A 23,989-nucleotide genomic window follows, 5' to 3' on the forward strand; every position below is an offset into this window, starting at 1 on the left:
ACTTGGAAACTAAAAACATCAAGCATGAACAAATAGAGGCCTTCGAAATGGGGATCTACAGACGCATGCTAAAATATCTTGGATAGTGAAAATCATCAACATTGAAGTCTTGAAAATAGCAGGAAGAAAACATCGATTGTTGAGATTAGTGAAGAGAAGGAAAACTGCCGACCTGGCACACATCCTTAGAAATGTGAAATATAAATTGCTTTAAGTAGTAATAGAGGGGGAAGTGTAAACTTTCTTGGCTGATAAACATCTGCAACCGGACTCACAGATCAGCTGATTATCTTTTTCATCTCGCCCAAGACAGAGAGAAGAACCGCGTGGTGATCGCCAACCTCCAATAGGAGACGGCATCAAAGGAAGAAGAAGTTCAAATGTATGACATTCAAACATTTACAGTCCAATAAAATTTTAAAAAATTTGAAAAATAGAACTATTCTTGCTACAGAAATTTCTTGGTGACAGAAAAGTCTGTAATCATATTCGTTGGATTTTATGCGCATCACCGACTTAGACATCTTGCACAACATATTGTAAGATGTAGATCTTACAAATTAAAAATAGAAATATTTGTTTTGCTAAGATTAAATCTAGGTAGGGCAATGGACAGTGAGAATTAGCATTAATGCCCGAGTATTAATTAAAGATAGTAAATATTAAGATTGTATATTTAGTTTAAATGCAAATAAGGTTAAAGTTTGAAGAACAATGGAATTAGTAATGGACAAATAGTGGCAAAAGGTAAACAAGTAATTTAAATAATACAGGAGAACAAACAGACACAACCCTAAGACTATAGAGAAGGGGTGCCATTTGAGAATAGGCGTGAAAAGGTTGCTGAGGGAAAGAACAATAGGACCTGAAACGGGATTTACGAAGCGTCTCCTTTGATTTAAGTCACCAAACAAGAAATAAATGGACGCCCAGTGTTCGCGTCAGAAGAAACCGGCGTCAGGCTGACTGATATTTGAGTGTTTTCGATATACTTAGAGAGAAAAGTATGAAAACGAAAATGGATGTTTTGGAGGTTTCTGGCAAACATGAAAGGGTCATACTGCGTGTGAAATATTAAGAAATTTCTAGAGAAAGGTTGGTTTGTGCGCTAGGGAGACAGCTTGGGAGAATTATTTTGAGAAATAGAAAGGAATAGAAAATGAGGATTGGTTGGAGTGATTGGGGGAGGCGTTCCAAACTTTAGGGAAAGAGTAAAGTTCGGGGGAAGAAAAATTGAGAGAGTGGCCAGTCTGTATCTGACTTCTGTGTGGTATGGTCTAAGGGGAGAAGGTCGTGAGGTGCGGGTTGGAGTAGAGGTACGTAGCTTGGTAATGTAGGACTTGTAGAAAACGTCTGAAGAGTAGCTCGCGAAGAAACCGCTCATGGGTTCCAGCTCCCACCAATAAAGAATGAGCCAAGAGTGTACACATGTGCCTATATAGTCTACCTGAGATGGTGCATCCTGTCCTCCACTAAGTAAAGCAGTGTGCCCAAGAAATGGGAGAAACCCAGAGTGCCACATAACTGAAGTAAGCCTGTCAGCCAGAAGGAAGCCTGAACGCAAGGAATGTGGGATCAGCCGGCATGAACTCCATTGAACTCCCTTGAGCTTCATTGAACTCCCGAACTCTTGGACTCATAATCTGAACTCGTGTAAGAAATTGATTGACAGTTCTTTCTGACGAAGTTAAATTTGAAATTGGCAAACTAAGGTTGAGATAGTTTGTTATGAAAGTAGATGATTATGAAATAACGTAAGGATGGTAAGGATGGTAAGATGATGACTAAGCTGATAACTAAAGAGCAATTAAGGTAGAATGAGGGATTAATAGTGAATATTACTGATGTAAGAGGATACCAGTTGTAAAATCATTTCATTTGTTAAAGGCTATAAACAAATATTCTAAAAGAGCAATAAGAGCTGAAATAAATATTAACGATGTAAGAGATAAAAAAAAATTGGCAATGTAAGAGAATGATTGAGTAATCATCGAGGATTCAAATTAAGTAAAATACATCTGATACAAACTGATGCTAATAATTCGTAAATTGAGAACAGTTGATGAGAGAGTGATAGTGTAGTATACTGTAATGTGGTTTACATATGTATATGGAAATTAGTATGCTTGTATATAATTATTTGTTTCTTTTATGTAAATATTGTCTTTAATGCTCGTTAAAGGTTTGTAAATTTTTTTAAATGAATGTGTCTTTAATGTTCTGCTAACACTTCGCTTTACACACTCTAGAATCCAGAATTTGGAATTTTCTGTAAATTGCAGTCAAATTTGCGTTTTGCGGGACTGTTAAAAACGTCAGTAGGGTGGAAGTGATTTGCAGATAATTAGTTTAGTTAATAAGTTATATAATATTCATTCATCATCCCCCCCTCACAATATGTTATGTCCATAAATTGAGTGTGTTCTGTTGTCGAATTGCCTTAGTTGGACGCAAAATTCTAGGAGAAAAATCGTGCCACCCTCAATTACTTGGTTAAAATGGCCCATAAAACGTGTTCACTTCATTGACGAATAGGAATCCAGGTCTTTTTCACCCAATGTGGGACGAACGGGCATTATGACCATCGTGCTACCGTGAGGGCGGCTACTTTTTAACTTTTAATTATTTTTTTAATTTAATGGCAACATATTCATAAAAGATGTTCGAAGTGACCTCTTCTATGTAGCGTAAATTCATTATTTTTGCCACGTTTCTTGAAGCTTGTTAAAGTTAACTGAGTTATGTCGGAAATGCACAATTAGCATAGACATTTTTGAATTCCTCTAATGGTCGAAGATTGTTTCTATACTCTTTATTTAGCACAGTGGTATCGTCACCGTCCTCCACACACCCGGTGGAAAAGGCCCGGGTTCAAATCCCGTCGATGAACGGGAGGAATTTCAATGGGTTTTTCACTGAGTTAGTCGGTCTCAGGCGTAGATAGCAAGGTTCTTATCCCAGAAACTGGGGTTTTATCGTCCAGCAAAACAGGCAAATCGACCAGAGATCACACGCAATTTACAGACATAACACATACACCGATGAGCCAAAACATTATGCCCATCTACCTGATATAATGTTGGTCCTCCACGTGCAAATTCAAAAATTCAAATTATCATATTAGGGCCACCCGTAATCTCTTACATATATACCCATAGATGCATTATGACTATAAATTGCGTGTGTTCTCTTGTCGATTTGCCTGTTTTACTGGACGAAAAAATCTGTTTCTTGGGAAAAAACGTTGCTATCTACGCCTGAGATAGAAACTAGCTCAGCCACGGAGTGAAAAAAGCCCACTAAAGTTCCTCGCGTCATCGACGGGATTCGAATCCGCGCCTTTTCCACCCGGTGTGGGGAGGACGGTGACGGTCCTCCACGTGCAGCCAAAACAGCTCGTACTCGGCGAGGCATGGACGCTACAAGATTTCTAAATTACAAGATGCTTTGTGGTATCTGGTACCAACACGTAACCAGCAGATCTTTCAGCTCCTGTAAAGTCCGTGGCTGAGACGCCACAGATCGAGTTGCTGTTCCATTGGAGTTACAAACCACAGATGCTCGATGGGATTGATATCTCAGGAATTTGGAGGCCAGGGCAATACCTGGAAGTCTACCTCATGTTCTGCGAACCAGTCTCGAACAATCTGGACGGTGTGGCATGGCGCATTATCCTGCTGAAATACGGCACCGCCAGAGGGGAAGACCGTTGCCATGAAAGGGTGTACCTGGTCAGCAAGGATGTGGACATGTGTATATGTAAAGGGCGGCTCCTAGAACGTTTGTTCAACTCCGCCTCGTATCTCTGTGAAGAAGAGTATCACTACAAATGGGCCAGATATGTGTGTGACGTCGGTTTGTGTGTATTATGTGTGTGTTTTGTTGTTCTGTTCTGGCCGCTTGGCTACCCAGAAGCATCAGTCACCTGGACAGATGATTCTGGGTACTCGTCCACACCACGGGAAGGTGGGCCAGTCCATGTAAAGCACGTACTGTCTCAAGAGAGACTCTGACCCACCTAATGTCAGAAAGTAGGCCAGGATCCTCTGGGGGCCCATTCCAGAGGGAGAAAAAAAAAAAAGGATCACCCGTGGTGCTGGATTTGGAACCAAAATTATTAAAATAAAACATTTATGTAACTAAATAATAAAATTAATAAAATAAATAAAATTAAAAAAAAAAAAAAAGAAAAGGAAGAAAGCACTTAATTTTGTCTGCAGGCCGAGGAAAATTTCATTTCTTGAGGATTTGAGTTTATGTATTATAAAGAGATCTAACCAGCTATTCATCTGCAGGACCGTTGTGCTGCATTCTGTTGAGATCTGTCGACACCGAACGCCTTCGAAGAAATACGCCTTGAGCGAAAGCCTGAAGAATCTGAAATGACTCCGAGCTTTGAAGCAGAGACGACTCCTGTCCTGATTGAAAATTAGTAAGTGCTTGAAGAGGAAGTCTGAGATAGTCATACAGGGAGCAATGAAACAAGATGTGATCCCAACTCTCTGGTGATCCACACGAACAGAGGTCTGTTTGTGATAAATTGAACCTAAGGAGACTCTGGTTCATCGATCCATGTCCTGTCAACAGGTACGACGTGAATATGTCCATGCAGAACCACAATCGAACACGTTTATCAAGGAGAAATGAAACTTGTGGTATAAATTTTCTCGTTGTTGCACCAACGGGAGCTGTATCCCATCGAGACTGCCAAATGTTTACTAACTCGTTCCACAGTCTCCTTCTTTCTCTTTTAGCATCTTCTTGAAGGTTGATGGTTATTCCAAGAAATTTGGTCTCAATCTGCCTTTTCAGTCTGTATAAAAAGCCTCTATAAGTAACTTGCAAGTCTAAAGGTAATGTTCCGGCTAGTACTTGCAGAGCTTGCGTCGAGACTGTCCTGCATGCCTTAACTAAACACCGCAAAATGGTTCTCTGCAATGAGGCGAGTTTTGTAATGAAGTGTTTGAGCCGTGCCCTGTGAAACCATGCACCGGCAGCATACGTGATTAGAGGGAGGAAAACTGCATTGTAATAAATCCTTAAAGTTTTTCTGGAGAGCCCCCATTCAACACGGGACACCCTAACAATTGCACCAGTAAATCTACGTATTTTAGATGATAAGTTTGTCAAATGAGGAATAAAATTGAGACTGGAATCAATTACCACTCCTAGAACCTTGTACTCTTTAACTATGGGGAGACGAATGTTGTTGATCTTGACCAACGGAGGACGAGTGATATCCAACTTTGATCCAAGAATCATCATCTTTGTTTTTGACAAGCTGATTTTAAGCTTATTGGCCACAGTCCAATCGTAGAGATCACGGAGAACAAAATTTGCGGTATTTTCCAGATCGGCCCTAGAGTTACCATTTACCAAGATGGTGAGATCGTCTGCATACGCTATTATTTTGACGTTACCGAAATATCGGGAGAGCCACTGCTGCAGCACCATGTTCCATGTAAAAGGACCCAATATAGAGCCTTGTGGGCACCCTCTAGATACTGATCTTGATACTTGGCTATGTTTAGCCTTGACTATTATGGTTCTATTGGCAAAATAATTGCGGATTAAAAGGTAAAGGTGGTTGGAACACCTAGCCGATCGCAGACGCTCCAGGACGCTCTCCCACCAAAGGGAGTCGAAGGCACCCTCGAAGTCGATGAAAACGGCCAGGGTATATTTATGTACCCAGTTTTGAACTGAAGAGACAAAGTCCACAAGAGCATCCTCGCAGGAACGTCCGGGACAGAACCCATATTGACTTCTTGAAAGCAGATCCTGTTCTACCAGTAGGGTATTCAATCTAATGGCCATTAGTCGCTCTAGCAATTTACCCAAGTTAGCCAGCAGAGCGATCGGCCTGTACGATCTAGCCGCTCCAGGAGGCTTATCCGGCTTTCTGATCAACTTAACTAGAGCGACCTTCCAAATTTCCGGAAAAGTTTCTTCCTGAAGGCATCTTTTGAATAAGTTTAGAAGAATGTAAGGTTTTAATTTCAAGACTCTGATGATAAAAATGTTTTCTATAAGATCTAGTCCTGGGCACTTCTGAACATTAACTTTATGGGAGACAGCCTGCAGTTCATCCAACGTAAAAGGTTCGGTGGTTGTTGAGGACACATACAATTCATTGTCTGATCGGATTTTAGAGTGAATAGGTAAGTCTGAGTTAGGATCATCCAACGGAAAAAGAGCATCTAAGATTGCATTTGTAGAATCATGCCAGTTCAGTGTTTCCACGGAGTCTGCCACAATTGAGCCAAATATATTAGAACTAGAGGTTTTTCCTCTTACAATCTTGTATAGAAGACCCCAAGGGTTAGCATTTCCAGAGGTGTGAACGAAATTCATCCACGTTTCGCGCTTTCGAGAGGCAATGGCCTTCACGTAGCTTTTCCTCAAAGAAGAATACTGCTGGTAAAAACGATTAACGTCGGCTTGGGGCCAGTCTCTATGCTTTTGGTAGTACCTACGGGCTCGATGAACTTCCCTTCTTAACTGCGATAACTCCTGCGTCCACCATGAGCACGTCTTCTGGTTAACCCTCTTTTTCCTAGAAGACTTATATGACGCTTTTATTATAGCATTTTGAATATAGTTCACTTGATGAGAAATAGGTGAGGTTTCAAAAGAAGCAAGTTTCTGTTCGTCAAGGTCCAGAAGAATGGAAGAGTCAAAAGCATTCCAGTCAATGTTTCTGATGGAAAATCTTATTAATTCTGGCTGTGAGAAAGTGTGTGAAGATGGAACGGTAGAATCAGGGGAAAGCATATAATAGATGACTCTATGGTCACTGGTGCACCAGTCCGTATACACGGTCCAGTCAGTAAGCCGCAAATCGAAGTGAGAGTTTGTCATCGTTATATCTATATTAGATTCTCCTGCATAACTTGAGAAAGTATGAGGGTGATTAGGCTTGTTGTGAATTGAAACACAATGATTAATTATGAACTCCTCCAAGAGAAGGCCACGTGCATCTGTAGAAGAGCTGTGCCAAAAGTTTGATTTTGCGTTGACGTCCGATGAGATCAATATATTGCTGTTCGGTCCCAAAGTATTTATGACAGTCTCTAGGTAAGCAAGAGAGTGATTAAAGTCCTCCGATGGAGGGCAGTAGAGAGAAATTAAGTAAAAATTCATTACGGAGTGTGTGACAAGAACGCAGGTAGAGAACTGAGTGCAAAATCCATGAATAACCGTGATGTCTAAAGAGTCATTAAGAATTAATATACAAGATTTGGGATTCTGGTCAACGGGTTGTATTATTCTCATTTTTAACGAGTAACCCAGGATTTTAGACTGTGGTCCAGACTGGACGAGTGCAAAATAAGGCTCTTGTATAGCGACAATGTCGATACAATTTGTCTCGGCAGAAAGCCTAATCTCGTCAGCTACTGCCCGAGATCGCTGCCCATTTATCTGCATAATCCTCAGACGGTCTTTCTCCCTCACAGACGAAACTGGCGTAGAACCGTTTAGAGAGGTGGTGTTGTTTACATTATGTACAGAGTAATGAGTCAAATTACTCATAAGCGGTCCTTATTCTTGCGGTTTCTAATGCTCTTTTATATTCAGGACATTCACTGTCCTTTACAGAATGGCTGTACTCCCGTTTACGTCGCTTGCAGTTTACGCAGCAAGCCGCCTCTTCCTTATGAGGGCACTCAGAGAAAACATGACCACTGCGGGCACAGTGACCGCACGAAGGGGATTCGTGGGAACAAAACTGTGTAGTGAACAAAACCGTGGAACAAAACTGTGTGGTCAGCAAGGATGTTTAGGTACGTGGTAGACGTCAGACGGCACATGGATGACTGGACCCAAGGTATCTTAGTAGAACAAAGCATGACACCGCCGCCGCCGACTTGTTTTCGTTCCACAGTGCATCCAGGCTCCATCACTTCCCCTGGTAAATGAGGCACACGTACCCGGTCCACATGGTGCAACAGGAAACGTGATTCATCGGACCAGATATCTTCTTTCAATTACTCAAGGTCCAGTTTCGATGCTCACGTGCCCATTGTAGGCGCTGTTGCCGGTGAGCCGTGGTTAGCTTGGGCACTCGGAGCGGCCTGCGGCTACGGAGCCCCATTTTCAGCAGGGTTCGATGTACTGTGTGTTGTGACACATTACTCCCGTCACAGCATTTCAATTACCGGTGAATTGCGTCACAGTGACCCTTCTGTTGCCATGTACCATCCGTAAGAGCCTTCACTCACCTCGAGCATCGATGAGCCGTAGTCGTCCAAACCTCGCCGGCGGTTCGTGGCTTTTCCTCTCCTCGGATCACTTTCGGTAAGTACTAACCATGGATGACCATGAGCATCCCACCAGCCGTGCCGTTTCGGATATGTCTGACCCAGTCGTCTGGCCATTACAATTTGGCCTTTGTCAAACTCCCTTAAGTCCGGTGCCCTTCCCAGCTGAAGAACAAGAGTAACACTGCTTAACGGAACTCAGTATCAGGGGTTTTTTTATACCATGTCCCGACTGCAGTTGCTTCGATTTGCATTACGACTCGCTGATCATAATGTTTTGGCTCATCAGTGTATACCGGCATATATAAGAAATTATGGTTGGCCCTAATATAATAGTTTGAGTTTGAGATTTTTCCTCTTTATGTTTTTAATAGTAGTGGAAAATGATGAAAAGTAAGCATCAGCCAAACAAAAAAAATAATAAAATCCCATTTCACTCATCCATCCCCTCCAATAGTTTGTCTACTACTTTCTGAATTTATTCAAAATATCCACTTCCACAACAACGGGTGGAAGCTTGTTTCAGAAATCAACAACCCGTTAGCTGAAAGCAAACTTCCTCACATCTATTCTGCAACCATCCTTCCTCAATTTGAATTTATGCCACCTCATGTGTATCAAATTTTAAAAAATCAAATTATTATTTTAGGGTTGCCCGTAATTAAATACATTAACCCGTATTTGCGTCTGTAAATTGCGTATGTTCTATGGTCGATTTGTCTGTTTTGCTGGACGAAAAAACCCCAGTTACTGGGGAGGAAAACCTTGCTATCTACGCCTGAGACCGACTAACTCAGCCACGGAGTGAAAAAAGCCCATTAAAGTTCCTCGCGTCATCGACGGGATTCGAACCCAGGCCTTTTCCACCCGGTGTGGGGAGGACGGTGACGATACTACTGTGCTACCCGCGCAGACAAATCATGTATATAGTCTGAGAAAGAGAAGGAATCTCATCTGCACTGAATTTTCTCAATCCATTCAAAGCCCTAAACACCTCAATTAGATCATCTCGCCAGACACTGCTATTTGCAGAATTGCATATTTTCGTGGAAACAGCACCCACTTTTTCCCCTCACCAATCTCACTGGCCATCTCTGTAAGCGTTCCAGCAAATCTACATCCTTCCTAAAATGAGGCCTCCAGACGTGTTGTTGTTGTTGTTGTTGTTGTTGTTGTTGTTTGGTTTTTAGGAGCATTAGCAACTAAGGCCATATTGCTCCGGAATATGCGGTGGTCATTCCTTGACCTTTCCGCATCCTCCATATTTGGTGGTGACGGGCTCGAACCCCGGTCTAATCAAGAAGCGTGTGGTACGCACTGCTGCTCCTTCCCACCTGGCTACGGAGACGCTCCAGACGTGTGTACAATACTCAAGATGTGGCCTGATTATTGCCTTATACAATGGGATAATCACATTCTTATCCCTTCTAGCAAAATTCCTGTACATCATTGCCAAAATTCCATTAACTATCCTGACAGCTTGTCTGCACTGTTCTTCATATGTGAAGTATGTTAATCTAGAACTACTGTTGCCCATGTGCAGTACCTTACATTTGTGAATGTTAAACTTTAATTGCCATTTTTAACCCATCTGCCTAATTTTTCTAGTTTGTTTGTTTGTTATTTGGTTTTTAAGAGCATTAGCAACTAAGGCCATATTGCTCCGGGGATATGCGGTGGTCATTCACTGACCTTTCCGCATCCTCCATATTTGGTGGTCACGGGCTCGAACCCCGGTCTAATCAAGAAGCGTGTGCTACGCACTGCTGCTCCTGCCCACCTGGCTACGGAGGCTCCAAATTTTCTAGATTTTGTTGCAGTAGCATTCCTTTATTCCTGCTATACTCTGTATCATCCGAAAACTTATCCATTAAGCTGATATACCTTCATAAATATTATTAATAAATACAGAAAAAAAGAATGGGCTAGAACCGAACCCTGTAGGACCCCACCAATAACATTAGTCCACTGAAGAGCAGTGTCCATCGATAACCATTCTCTGTCTCTGCCACTCAACCGCCCCTTTATCCATATCAGTATCTTTCTCTTAATGCCACATGTGCAACAATATCATAAGCTTTCCTGAAATTCAAGTATATGATATCAAAATTATTTTTGTATCCAATTCCTTTGTTACTACATCCTAGTATCCAATCAAATTGGTCAGACAAGATCTACCCTTAAAAAACCCATGCTGCGACTGAAGTATAATTGCACGCCAGTCTAGATGGTCCTGGATTAACTCTTTAGCCACTGTCTCCATTATTTTCCTGGGACAGAAAGTTAAGATAATAAATCTGTAAGATGTAAGAGTCAGATGGGACAATCAATTTTCAAGATCATGTTAACCGACACAATTGTGTTTGTGTGTGGTCACTGAACACCGCAATATCCAAAGTGAAGGATGATTTTAAATGGCTTCAAAGGACCTCTCTTTGCCTACATTTTTATTAGGTAAGGGATCTTCTTAGAAATTAGGTGATTCAAAAGCAATCTTTCAACAGTGACAATGTTTGCTATCCATGATCTTCGATAGTCCACCGAATCAACTGTCCTTGTGGACGCATCACATCACATTAAAATAGCCAGTAGAGTGTTATATATAGATTTATCTGTAACCGGATAATCTAAAAATTCTTGCAGTATATATTCTGATAAAAATATTTTTTTTCGTAGTAATTCAAAACATGGTAGCACTGTAGGACCATCTATGGATTAACGGTTGAGAAGATATTTCTTCGTTTGTTTTCGCGCATTGGCGTCCTGGATAATTGGAGCAAATGGGGTAGTTTCCAAAACATGTTAACAGACAATTATGTTTATGTGGTCACTGAACACCGCAGTATCCAAACTGAAGGGGGGGATTAAACTATCCAAGTATTGTTGTCCTGGCAAGAATTTGCTTTGAGAACGGTATTGCTGGACCATTTTATTTTCAACGGAAATGTTACTTCAGACAGTCGTTTTATGAATTCACAATATTTTCCTTATCCTAAAATTGAAAGAAAAAGAACTCTTTTTCATTCTTGTGTACGTCTATCTGTTTTTTTCAATAAAGTGGATGAAACGTCTTGAACCCATCGAGTAGCCACCATTCCACTTTCTACAAATTCACACACATCGCATTTATGATAATCAGCCTGAAGTTATTAATTAAAATCCCGAACCGCCAATGATGTTGTTTTGATGGTCTGGTCTGCATGCTTACAACGAAGGGCTTCGATTACATCTACGAAGATGTTTTCCATTCGAATCAGTTGCTATTTCTGATGAATTACTACAGGGCAAATGTAGGTGTAGCGTTACATTAATAATGTCTACCCAGCGAGTAACTGTACTGGTTTTGAAGACCACGTGGCAAATTATTGGAGTTTTCGAAACGTTTCTTTCTAAAATTTGGCAGTTAGCCATAACCTCAAAACATGCAAAGTTTATTGCATATAAATTCCCCAACCTCAAAACATGCAAAGTTTAAATATATTCCCCAATTTCTTTAAAATCATCAGTGTTCTAAATAAACGCATCATTTATATGAACCGAAATAACATCAAATTGTGAAAATAAATGACTTTTATAGGAAATTATAGATAGAGGGAGCCACAATTTGTTTAAAATAATTAGTATAGTAAATAATGGAAAATTACAGGCAGAGGGAGCCACTAAATTATTTTATTTGTGTCGACGTGAAACATCACAGGCAAATGGAAACAGCAGTAAGAATTAACTTTCACTATAATAATTAAACATTTTGTTTAATTGTTTCAGTGAAAAATTTATAATACTTAAATATCATTTATTTGTAATTAATTATGGTGTTGTTTTTATGAAAGGTATTATTACGACTCACGTGTGATAATGCAAACTTTAAATGAGAAAATAAATTATAAAATAATCCTGAAATTAAGTGTCTTATTAGAAAAGAGAGATTAACACATAATATATTATCCTTTTTTAGAGCTGTTTATATGAAAATAATTTATATTTTTACTTTTTGTTTCTTTCTTTTAGCCACAACAACGTAACTTTCGTCAAATAAATTAAGAATTATTTTCTTATTCTTTATTCGCACTTTTAAAAGTATTTTGAAATTCGTTTTGGTTTTTTATAGTTTCTTAAAGACTCAATAATGATTGAATGTATAAGGCCTTAATGGAGAATCATAAATGAATGAAGGATGAATATTCTCACTGGTGAAAGAGGCAAGAACCAGAGGGCACAAAATATTCAAAGTATGATCGTATAAATGGCGATCGTGTTGTGTGCCGGCGCCTGACATTTCACAGCCAGAGGACAGGGAACACCCGGTTTCCTGCCCCCTGACTCCCATACCAAGCCACTTGGAGGCAACCAGGCTCTACTATCGAGAAAACTCTTACTGAGGTGTCCAGGCAAGCTGGAGACCTCAATGTAAATAAGGAAAGGAAAAGTTTATAGAAGGAGAAGTATGGGTACTGGTAGGAAAGGAAAGAGGATAGAAAGAAAGGGGAAGAAGATGGAGAAGGAGATATCCCCTTAAACAGGAAAAAAGGGTTTAAATAGAGAACAGAAACAAGTTAGAAGATATTTAGAAGATACTAGTGAACAATTTACAATGTAACAGAATTAAATTCAACATTATTTACAATTATTACCATTAGTTGCAAGTTAGCAACGTAGAACAAACAATATCTAATGATAAACATACACATCTTTTGTATGTTAACAAATGTTATACTCTTGTAACTCCCTCAACCATCCTTGTATGATTCACCACTTAATATTCAATTACTATCATCAAGGTGATTGAACAAATCGCACAGCATCATATCAGCATTGACAATCATTTAATTGTACTAAACCCAAGTTCACCACCCTGAGCGCAAGCTTCTGATATCGCTTGCCAGTAATTCTTGCAGCAAATGAAAGTAAAGACCACAATTAGATTCATCATAAAAGTGTTGAGTTCAACTAGATACCCACCCGGCCATCAAGGAAACCCGAAACTTGGGAATAAAAACAATTCTCATCGATTACATACAGCTTAAGTAGGATACCAGAGGGCACAACTATAAAATATGAGGGAGCAACTGTCGGCTAGATCCTACCTGTTGTGGAATATTGGAATAAGTTGTCTGGAAGGAGAGTTTGGTCAAGTTCAAGAAGAAATTGGATAGGCACTTTTTGACAATGGGAATAATATGAAGTTGTTTATTATTATTTATTTATTTATTTTTTTGCAAAAGTACAATCAGTTTGCTTCTCTCCTTACTAATTAATATTAACTATTATGTAAAGTATTTTGGTATTTTATTGTTATTAAAGCTATTTATTTGGCTGGTTTCTTACTGAATTGAATGATAAGGGAATAAAAAATATAAGAAGTTTCAAAGCCATGAACAAAAAATAATTTTTGTCCGTAGCGTGAAATACCTGGATGTAGTAAAGGATAGATATTACTCGGATGAAACGGCCATAAAGAGAATTCTAAAGCTGAACAAGAACAATTTAAGTACTCTATAAACAGCGGAGGGCACTTTGAAATGCTGGAAGCACAGTAATAGTTTCTAACTAATGGATTTCTTACTGAAAACTGTTTTAAATAAAATCTCTATTGCACGGGAAGAAATAAGAAAAACAATAAAGTATCCATCCTGGTGTTGAAATGATTTCCAGGATGCCCACAGAGATATTAAAATGCGGTATAGATTTCGAGCGTCAGGATTAACAATTAAATGAATATTTACAGAATTAATTCTTCATCTAGTTATTAAAGTTGCTTAATAGGATGGATATTATTGTAAACAGAAGTGAGGTGAAAAATCACGTTCCGTGATTCGAAGCAGATGAAATGAAACGATTTTATAATGAACTATGATTGTTCAATATACGAGTATGCTCCTATTCCTTTATGAGTTCAGTCTGGACGTATCTATCTCTCCTGCCAATCAATTATCTCCCCTCTTGCCGAACCTCCTTTCACATCAAATAAATCATCTCCTCTTGCATCTAATCAGTTATCTCCAAACACACAGAATCAAATTTCATCAACTACCTCCAGTCATGTAAATTTATGAATTTTGGTAATAATCACATTGGTAAAATTTTGGAAATGTCAAACATATATTTCGTAACCTTAAGCGGGAATATGAATGAAAACCTTATTATACTTCTATATGTTTATTATCTGTTCCTTCACTATCTTTCATACTTACTGTCCTTTTCTTAGTTTGTTCGCGTTGTCAACCTTTGCTACAACAGCATTTCTCAAAGTGCTAAAGGCTACAATGCAACACTCGGCTGTTATATAAACTCTCAATGCGATAGGAAGATCCAAGAACTGAGGCTCCCTTGGTTATCACACTTGATATATTCACGTACTACCCACACCGGATGAGAAAGATCTGAGTTCGAATCCCGTCGATAGGCTTTGATCAATGAGGAAATGGACATTGTTTACAATGTGGCTGAGTTAGTCGGTCTCAGGCAGGGACTGCATGGTTTTTCTTCTGGAAGAAAGGGTTTTTCGTCCAGCAAACAGGCAAATCGTCCATAGAACACACACAATTTAGAGACATAATGTGTACTGCACAATATGGTCTCAGTCCAGATGTGCCTAAAATCTTACTACTACCACAAGAGCTAAGGATTATTTTCTATACAATATGTATATTGGGAAGAAATTTGAATATCTCACTTATCTAATAAGAACTATTACATTTATAATTAAAAATATAATTCCTATAGCTGCATAACATCCACCAAACCAAATCTAACGTATCCCAGACATTCTCAGTTGGATTCAGATATGGAGAATTATCCAACCAGAATAGATGTTGGAGATTTTGGTAATGTTCCTCAAACCATTGAGATACAACATTTGCACAGTGGATTGTTCAGTTGTCGTCTTGAAAGAATCCATCGCAATCCTGGTAAAAATAAGCACTGCTGGATGAAGTTTTTTAAATATGATATTCATAAGAGGTAACACGATCTTCTAACGGTATGAGCGAACCGAATCCGTACCAACAGAATATACTTCATATCCATACCGTGGTACCACCTCCATTCACTGGACTGGTGGACACGAGGCAGTTTGAATGCATGACTTCATGAGGATCAGACCACATTTTCGCTCTGTCATTGGTACAAAAAAAGTGTAAATCGAGACCCGTGAGACCACATGATCTTTTTCCACTGTTCAGTCCGTTCTTGACCACTCCAGTTGAATCACCTGTCTTCCCCATGATCAGATCGACTAAGAAGCCCTAGGAAAAGCGAAACAGTGCCTATCTGACAACAAGGAACTCGTGATCACACCATATGACAACTTGGCTTTACATACCGTAAGTTTAATTATCGATTGACTCCCGTTGCAAAATATTTCCAATTTTTTGCCAATGAGTGTACCTGTTCCTAAGGGGCTGTATCTATCTGTATCTAGAACCATTTTTCCTATTTTAAACTCGTCGCTTCTGTTCTTCGTTTGGTCATTTATATTCCTTAAAACTAAATCCATCCTGTATAATTTAATATGACATGTGGTATATGGTATGGTATTCAATAAGTTTGTATAAATAATAATAATGTTCCCTTTTTTTCTCCTATATAAAATAATACTTTTACAAGACTTTCAGTCTTGCAATTTTTACCACCCTCTCAAAAAATCATTTATTTATGTTATCTGCATTATACGCACTCATATCTAGTCACATATCTAACGTTACCTAACATCAAAGTGACCTTGGTTAAGTCTTCCGCAACCTGCTTGTTTTCATTTTTTCTTTTTTTTTCGTTTCTTAGTGGAAAAATTCTCCTCCCCTTATATAATAGAGCTAATGGATTGAATAAAAGAACACGATATTGTCGTGTTCAATTTTCTCCATAAATGGGTTCTAGTCAGTTTTATTTTATAATTCACTGGGAAGCTATAACAGAAAACTGATATCAGACATCCGTTTAGGAAGCCTCTTATATACCTTCTATCTCAGGAAATATTTGTTCCATCTCCCCTTTTTCTTCATTATTCTGAAGCAACCAGATTAATGCCATGTACAAGATCATAAGTGCCAGAAAGCAGAATTTTTTAATCGTGGAAACGGATAAGATTTTGGACATTTTTACCGTCTTTTTGAATAATTAACATATTAAATTGAGTTTTACAAATAGTTTAAATAGTCTTAATCACGTTCAATAAGATTGTATAAAATTGCGTGTCTTCTGTGGACGAAAAACCAGAGTTTCAGGGAGAAAAAGCCACGCACCCTTGCCTAAGACCGACTAACTCAGCCACGGTTTGAAAAATACCCATAAAAATTCCTCCTGTCATCCACGGGATCTGGTCTTTTCCACCCGGTGTGGGGAGGACGGCGATTCTACCAACTGTGCGAACCACGAGGGCAAAGGTATAACGTAAAACTGGATAGCGTAATAACGTATCACTGCACTTATTGTCAATTAATCAATTAAATTTATTAATCTTATTAATTTTCATTAAATTAATTAAAATGTATTTAAACGGAAATCATTCCCCAGAGTACAGCAGCAGCAGTAAAGCAACGAGCACAAAGCAGCAGGAGTGCTGTGGCTGGGTGGAGAACCGAAGGGCAGAGTCTCCTAACAATCATGACCTAACAAAATGTGCAACTTGTACAATGTTTGCTGGACTTTCCTCAACAGGACATGGTCCGGCCAATGAGGATGTCTTTGTGTGTGCTAGGTGCACAGAATGCGAAGAAATTAGGTGCCAACTGAGCATTCTGATGAGCATTTAAGAGTTTGAAGAGTACGGTAGATGCCCTCGAATGAATTAAAGTGGCCTATCAAGATTTAAGCTCGCCAACTCAACATGAGCTTACCCTTGCGCATCAGACAACACGGCAGCAATATTCAAGTCAGAATGCGCTAGTTCCACGGGAACTAGTTATTGCCATTGACTCTATTGTCAGGGAAACGCCAATGAGTGTACATGTTCCTGGAGTGGACCTGAGTGTACCTGTTCCTGGAGTGGACCTGAGTGTACCTGTTCCTGGAGTGGATCTGAGTGGACCTGTTCCTGGAGTGGACCTGAGTGTACCTGTTCGTGGAGTGGACCTGAGTGGACCTGTTCAACTGGAGTGGTTGTGCAAGAAGGATATGTGGAATAGGACTAGGCTAGGACATGGCAGCAATCTAGATTTTCTGGATTTCTGTCATGGCAAAAGTAGATGACGTTGTAGAGAATACGTCATCTTTTTAAGGGCACAAAAGGAGATGTTGTTGTACACGTTGGCACCAATGATATTAAGAGTAAGAGATCTGCGGACTTACTTAACAAATAACGTTGGAAAAAAGTCGCGAGTTAGAATTGAAAGTGTCTGCAATTCCTGCCCAGACACGATAGGAGGGAGTATACGTTGAGAGCCTTGTCCACAATTCGGCCATGGAGAGATTGCGCAAGGCTCATTGGGTAGAATTTTTCCTCGGCGTGATGTGTCCTTGTTAACATCAGAGACTGTTTTTACAGGGATGGAACACACTTGAATAGAAGGGGTGGAAGAATATTTGCTGAGCTATCGAGGTAGTGATAGGCGTCGGAAAACTGATAACATTGGGTAATACACAGAATAATAATTTAACCAGAATGCTTCTATTGGAAAATGTAGCAGTCTGGAAAGCAAGGCGTCGGGAATTTCAATCCCTGCTGTGGGTCATCATGGAACAAGTAAATGCCCCGGCTGTTAGGGCAACTAAGAGTAAGAATATGTGCGTATATACCTGCATATACATGAATGCTAGGAGCATTGTAAATAATTTTTTTTTGAATTTGGACCACTCATTAAGTCATCAAATGAAGCCATTGTAGGGGGGGGATATCGGAGACATGGTATCACTCAGACATAAGGGATGCTGAATTTGAATTTGATATGGGGAGGACAAATGAACTGGGAAGGACGGACACAGGACAGGAGCAGTCCAGAGGTAGATTATTCTCTTAGTTAAGAAACATATTAAATCTAATACAATACATCCAGTAAACATAGGTGACGAGTGCAATGTTGAGTCAGTTTGGTGTGATATAAGCACTGGGAAAACAAAATTGAGAGCAGGAGTGTGTTGTAGGCCTAATGATGGTGATGAGTATATCAACAGCCATACAGAGAAGAGCGAGCCACCAAATTAAAATGTTTCATAATGGAGGATTTTAATTTTCCAGATGTTGACTCTAATTCGTGGATTGATCACTCACAGACTAGCAAGACTTTGCTGGATATATTGGATAACTGTTTTCTACAGCAGCATGTTAGAGAAGCAACAAGAGGAAGTAATACTCTTGATCTAGTTATCAGCAGTGATTCTTGATGCATTAATAATCTTCAGGTATAAGACCCACTGGGTGGAAGCGATCACAGTATACTAAGGAGAATTTAATTAAAGACAACGCTGCTGTCAATGGTAAATGGAAAGGCTTTTGCTTTCGTAAGGGCGACTACAGAGGTCTCAGACAGTTTTTTAAATTGTGTGCAGTGGGACTAACTAACAAAGAAATAATTTTCAAGGCTTGGACTTAAATGGATGTCAGATGAACTATTGAGACACGTGACAGAGAAGACAAGTGCATGAGATGCATATAAATTATCTCGTGATACAGAATCCTATGGTAGATATAAATTAATCTGTAATAAAGTCTCAAAGGAGGTTAGGCAAGCCAAGGAAGATTATGAGAAGTCAATGGAGAAGAATACAAAAAAAAAAAGAGCAATGTCTTCTTTGCTTAAATTTGCCACTTTATGTCTATGAGTTAATTGTTGATCACCCTGCTCAGATTGCGGACAAATTGAATAGGTATTTTGCATCTATCTTCACACATGAGGATTGAATTCTTTAGGGAAGGGAACGCCAGAAGTTTATCAAATCTTAACGAGGAGCTAAATGACTTTGGGATAACTGAAAGGAAAGTGGAGGAGAAATTGTTGAGGATGGACATAAAAGAGGAATATGGGGTGGATGGAATTTATACTGTTGTATTAAGGAAGGCAACAATTGAGCTAAGCAAAACCCTTTGCCATAATTATGAGAGCATCCTCGTATTCAGGATGTGCATAATAAAATATTGGTCATGTTTCGATTAATCGAAGCTCGATTAAATTTTGTAATAGGTATCTTAAATTGGTTTGCTGCAGTTATCAAAGCAACTCAATGAGTTTTTTCCTCATGCGGTTGGTAGCCTTGATTCCAGAAAGCATTCAAATAGTACAGCATTAAATTGGAGACAGTGCAGGAAAAATCAATGTGAGTGCGTGTTGGGGCTGTGGGATGCTAACTCTTCAGTGACTGTAAAGAGACATTGTCAACTGGAACAGAAAGATCCACCTACAGGACAATCAACGAGGCGAGGGTTGAAACAGTTTCAAGAAACCGGCAGTGTGTTGCACCAGAAAGGAGCAAGTAGGCTTAGTGTTTCTGCAGATAAAGTTTCGGAATAGTAACAAGTGTAAAGTCTGGTGCGCACTATCCTCCGGCCAGGTGATTAGTCCATTTTTCTTCCACGAAAACACTGTGAACTTCGCAAATGACCTAGAAATATTCGAATTGCACGCAGCACCTCAGCTGGAAGATATGCAGCCACGTGTTCCATCAGCAAGATGAGGCACCACCTCTGGAGCTTGCGTGTGCGTGATTCCCTCAATAATAAATTTCCTAACCGATGGATGGGCCACGATGGACCCATTCCACTTCCTCCTCGATCCCCAGATATCACGATAAAATTTTAATCGAGCTTTAATCGGGTGAATAATTTAGGCACATCCTTTATTGTCTTTTATGGCGCTCTTCAGAGATTCAATTAGGCCCAACAGTATTCGTATTTTTTATTTCGTTCATGCTTTCCCGACATCTTGCGCAAAAAGAAATTTTGCTGATCGGCTGCGCACACACGCGCGCGACAATGAGGCGAGAAAAAATGTCGTAAGTGACGAGAGAATCACGTCATCGTTTGAAATGACGCGACTCACTTTTCTAAAAGAGATTACGAATCAGTTTTAATCTAAATGAATAAAATATGTTCGAGAAGAGCGCTGATATTCCTCAAGGTAACCGTTATTATTTCCAGTACCGTTTGTTCGGCTAAATATTAATAATTGCGCGAAGAATTGTTTTCGTACAACAGGGGGCTTTGGCGCCAATATCAGGAGCTGCTCGTTCAAACAATCAGATCTTCTGGGAACCTTCTGAAACCTTGAAGTAATGAAAGCAGTAAGTGGCCCAGCCAACTTTCAAGAAAAAAACTCACCAGGAGCACCACTACTAACCTCATTTGCATTGATTCCAGTAGCTAGCTTTTCCCTTCTTGTCTCTCCTGCTTAGTGAGATGGAGAGAGAGAGAGATAATCTCTCTCTCTATCTCTCGCGCGCGCATGCGGGTGCATAAGTACACGTGTCTTGAGTGACCGGGGTTCAAGCCTGTGACTGCTAAATACGGTGCTGTTTCTTATATTCTATTTACCTTGTGAACTCCTCTGACCGTTTGGTCGTCTCGGAGTATGAACAGAAATTTGATTTATTCTCCCTTTCATTGCCTCTTATTCCCTCTTTCTCTCACTATATCGTCATTTCATCAATCTCTTTCTTTAACCTTTCTATTTCTCGCTTCTCTTCTCTCTCTCTCTCTCTCTCTCTCTCTCTCTCTCTCGCTTCATTTTTCTCTGTGTCTCTTTCTTTCTGGCTTTCTCGGTTTCTCTCTCTCACTATCTCTTCATTCTACCTACTTCTTTATTGTTCTTTTCATCTCTCTCTCTCTCTCTCTCTCTCTCTCTCTCTCTCTCTCTCTCTCTCTGCTGTTCTGTCTATCTTCTCATTCAATCTCGTTCTTTCTTTCTCTGTATCTGTCTCTCTCTTTTCCTCATTTTCGCTTCATTTTTCTCTTTTTCTTTCATTATCTCTTCATTATTCCGTCTATCTCTCTCTCTAGTGTTCTTTCTATTTCTCGTTCTATTTCTCCCTCTATTATTTTTGTCTATCTCTTCGTTCTCTCTCTCTCTCTCTCTCTCTCTCTCTCTCTCTCTCTCTGTCTATTTTTCTCTTTCCCGCTCTCTCTCTTCATTCTCTCTGTCTCTCACAACCTGATCATTCTGTCTCTCACTGTCTCTTCATTCTATCTCTCTCTCTCTCTCTCTCTCTCTCTCTCTCTCTCTCTCTCTCTCTCTCTCTCTCTCTCTCTCTCTGTCTACGTCTGCTGTTCTCTTCCCATCCCCACACACTGGCTGGAAAAAACCTAGGTTTCAGTTTCGTCGACGACGAGGGGAACTCTTACTGGTCTTTTTCAAAACGTGGCTGAGTTAGTCAGTTTCGAGAGAGGATAGCATGGTTCCCCCCCCTCTCCGGAAACTCGGGTGTTTCATCCAACAAACAGAAAATCAAACTCAGAACACTCGCAATTTACAGACAATATACACGGAACAACATGGCCTCAGTCGCTGATGCTTCTGAAACCCTACAACAACAACAACAACAAAAACAGCAACACACTATCTTTTCATTTCATCTACCTCTGTCTCGTTCTCTCTTTTTCTCTATTCTGTCTCTCTCTTCATTTCGCTCCGTGTCTCACTCTTTCTTTCCGCCTTTCTCAGTCTCTTTCTCTCTCTATTATTCTGTATATCTCTTCATTCTCTCTCTCTCTGTTATTGTCTCTCTCTCTCTGTTATTGTCTCTCTCTCTCTCTTTATTCCCTTCTGCCTTCTCTCTCTCTTTCTTTCTCTCTCTATTTTTCTCTCTTTTCATCGCGTTCTTTCAATTTTTCTTATTCTCTCTCATTTTCACTTAATTTTTCCCATTTTATTTCATTATTTCTTCATTCTGTCTATCTCGCTCTATTGTACTTTCCATCTCTCGTTTTATCCCCCCTTTCTCTCCCTCTCTCTCTCTCTCTCTTTCTGATGATAAAGTAAACTCTGTCCGTAACTTACCTTTAATGGGAGGCACAATGCCGGTGAGCCGACCCTCAATATCTTCCTTGGTCGCATTTATGGGCAACACCAAAAACGCTCGAACAATAAACCCGCGTTTCCTAAGTTCACGATCCGTGAGCGTGGCGATTCGTAACCACCCATCTTCCGCCACCGCCAACATCACAGAAAATTTCCAACGAAATTCTTGAACGACGCCCGCTATCGCTTGCGCCGTAGCAGAATCCGACAGGACAGTTCGGGCAAACGTCGTGTAAATGACCTTATTGGAAAGAGTGCGCGAGGAGCAACTGGACGATACGAACAGCTTCCGATGGATAGCGCACAAGGAAGCGGCCGCCTCGCACGCATTGTCGGCCACCTCTCCGACAATTGCGCGAACTTGTGGATTTATCACCGCACTCACCACCGACTGAATACCCAAGCTTCCGCAGCTGTCGGATATCGAAATGGACCGAACGGATAGGTCAAGGTCTTCTCGCAGCCTCCGGAAGGACGGATGCTGCATCGCCTTCTTTTCCGCGTTATCGAATATCTCGGTGTCGTGAGCGCACATGACATTACGAGCTATCCCCACTATGCTGAACGATACGAAATTGCTTTCGTGACTCCGTATCGGCAAACTGTTGCATGTCAACAAGGTCAAAAGTACGTAAAGTTCGTTTATTTCTCTCGAAATCATAGCACGTGAGTTGTTTTATCTTTAAAGAGCGCACGATGATCTTCGGAAATGATCTTTCACAGCATGACACCGCTGTTCCGCAGTAGAATCATCCCCGTTAGTTCCTCCGTTGGCGGGGATCTCTCCTACTGACATTTGATTGGACACCGACTCTCGTAACAAAGGTAAACTAGCCGCGTAGCCACACGAAGTTCGGCGCATGCGCTAGAAATCTTCGACCGAAGCACACAAAACCAGTTCTAATTAACGAAACGTATCCGATTTCCTATTGAACGGAGAACTTGTTGTATTTTACCAAATACAAAATACCAATCCCAAAGAGATGATATTAAAGAGAACAGTAAAGAGAAAAAAAAAACTTCACATAATTAAAGAATCCCTTCTTAATTTGTTCTTTTAATCCGAACAGCAGCTCTCATCTTTCACGATAATTTTATTAAAATATTTTGTATTTTTAAGTTAACTAATGATGAAAAGTAAATTTGTGTTTTTAAATACACTTAGTGGACAGAAATCGTGGGATACCAACCTAAAGGCATTGAGTCCCCTAGTCCAAGAAAGCGTTCCACGGGTATTTCCATCCATGCTCGTTGCACCGCTGTCCATAATTCCGTCGCATTCCTCGGTGGTGGATTCAAACCTCGAACGAACCTTTCCACAGCATCCCAAAGATGCTCCACAGATTCCTGCGCGGTGAACGGGAAGGCCATTCCATGGTAGAAAAATCTGCGGAATGCTCTTCGAACCGTGTTCTAGTCACCGAGGCGCATTGTCCTGCTGGAAGAGTCCATTGTCCTGTGGGTGCACGATGACCGTTAAGGGATGCAGATGGTCTGCAAGGATGCACACGTAACCTGGACCGTTCAGAGATGCGTCTAGACGTACCAGAGGTTCCAACGTGTGCCTGTGCCAGTTGAACACGCCCCACACCATTACAGGACTCATCGCACCTGGAGACCCAATGAGTCCTGTTTCTAGTCATCCAAGCCCATTGCAGATGTTCTTTCACCCAGTTGAGCCGTAGTCCTGTGTCGTGGCGTTAGCAATAGGACTCTGTTGGGTTGGATACTCCCATAACATAACCTATTGCGGCTGATCGCCTGATGGTCTTGGTGGAGACTTTT

The 23,989-nt window shown here is 40.3% G+C and overlaps 1 protein-coding gene across 1 annotated transcript in view; it reads right to left on the minus strand.

Moving 5' to 3' along the window:
* Positions 1 to 22,739, minus strand: part of LOC150091702 (retinal guanylyl cyclase 2-like) — a 48,361-nt gene extending 25,622 nt beyond the window's left edge. Inside the window, exon 1 of the mRNA XM_090369336.1 lies at positions 22,184 to 22,739. Within this exon, the coding sequence (XP_090225462.1) occupies positions 22,184 to 22,739 (556 nt within the window). The remainder of the gene's footprint in view (positions 1 to 22,183) is intronic.
* Between the last annotated feature and the right edge of the window lie 1,250 nt (positions 22,740 to 23,989).

The sequence above is a fragment of the Mastigoproctus giganteus genome, chromosome 1 (genome assembly GCF_048544385.1).
Source record: "Mastigoproctus giganteus isolate SK-2022 chromosome 1, ASM4854438v1, whole genome shotgun sequence".
NCBI classification, from domain to species: Eukaryota; Metazoa; Arthropoda; class Arachnida; order Uropygi; family Thelyphonidae; genus Mastigoproctus; species Mastigoproctus giganteus.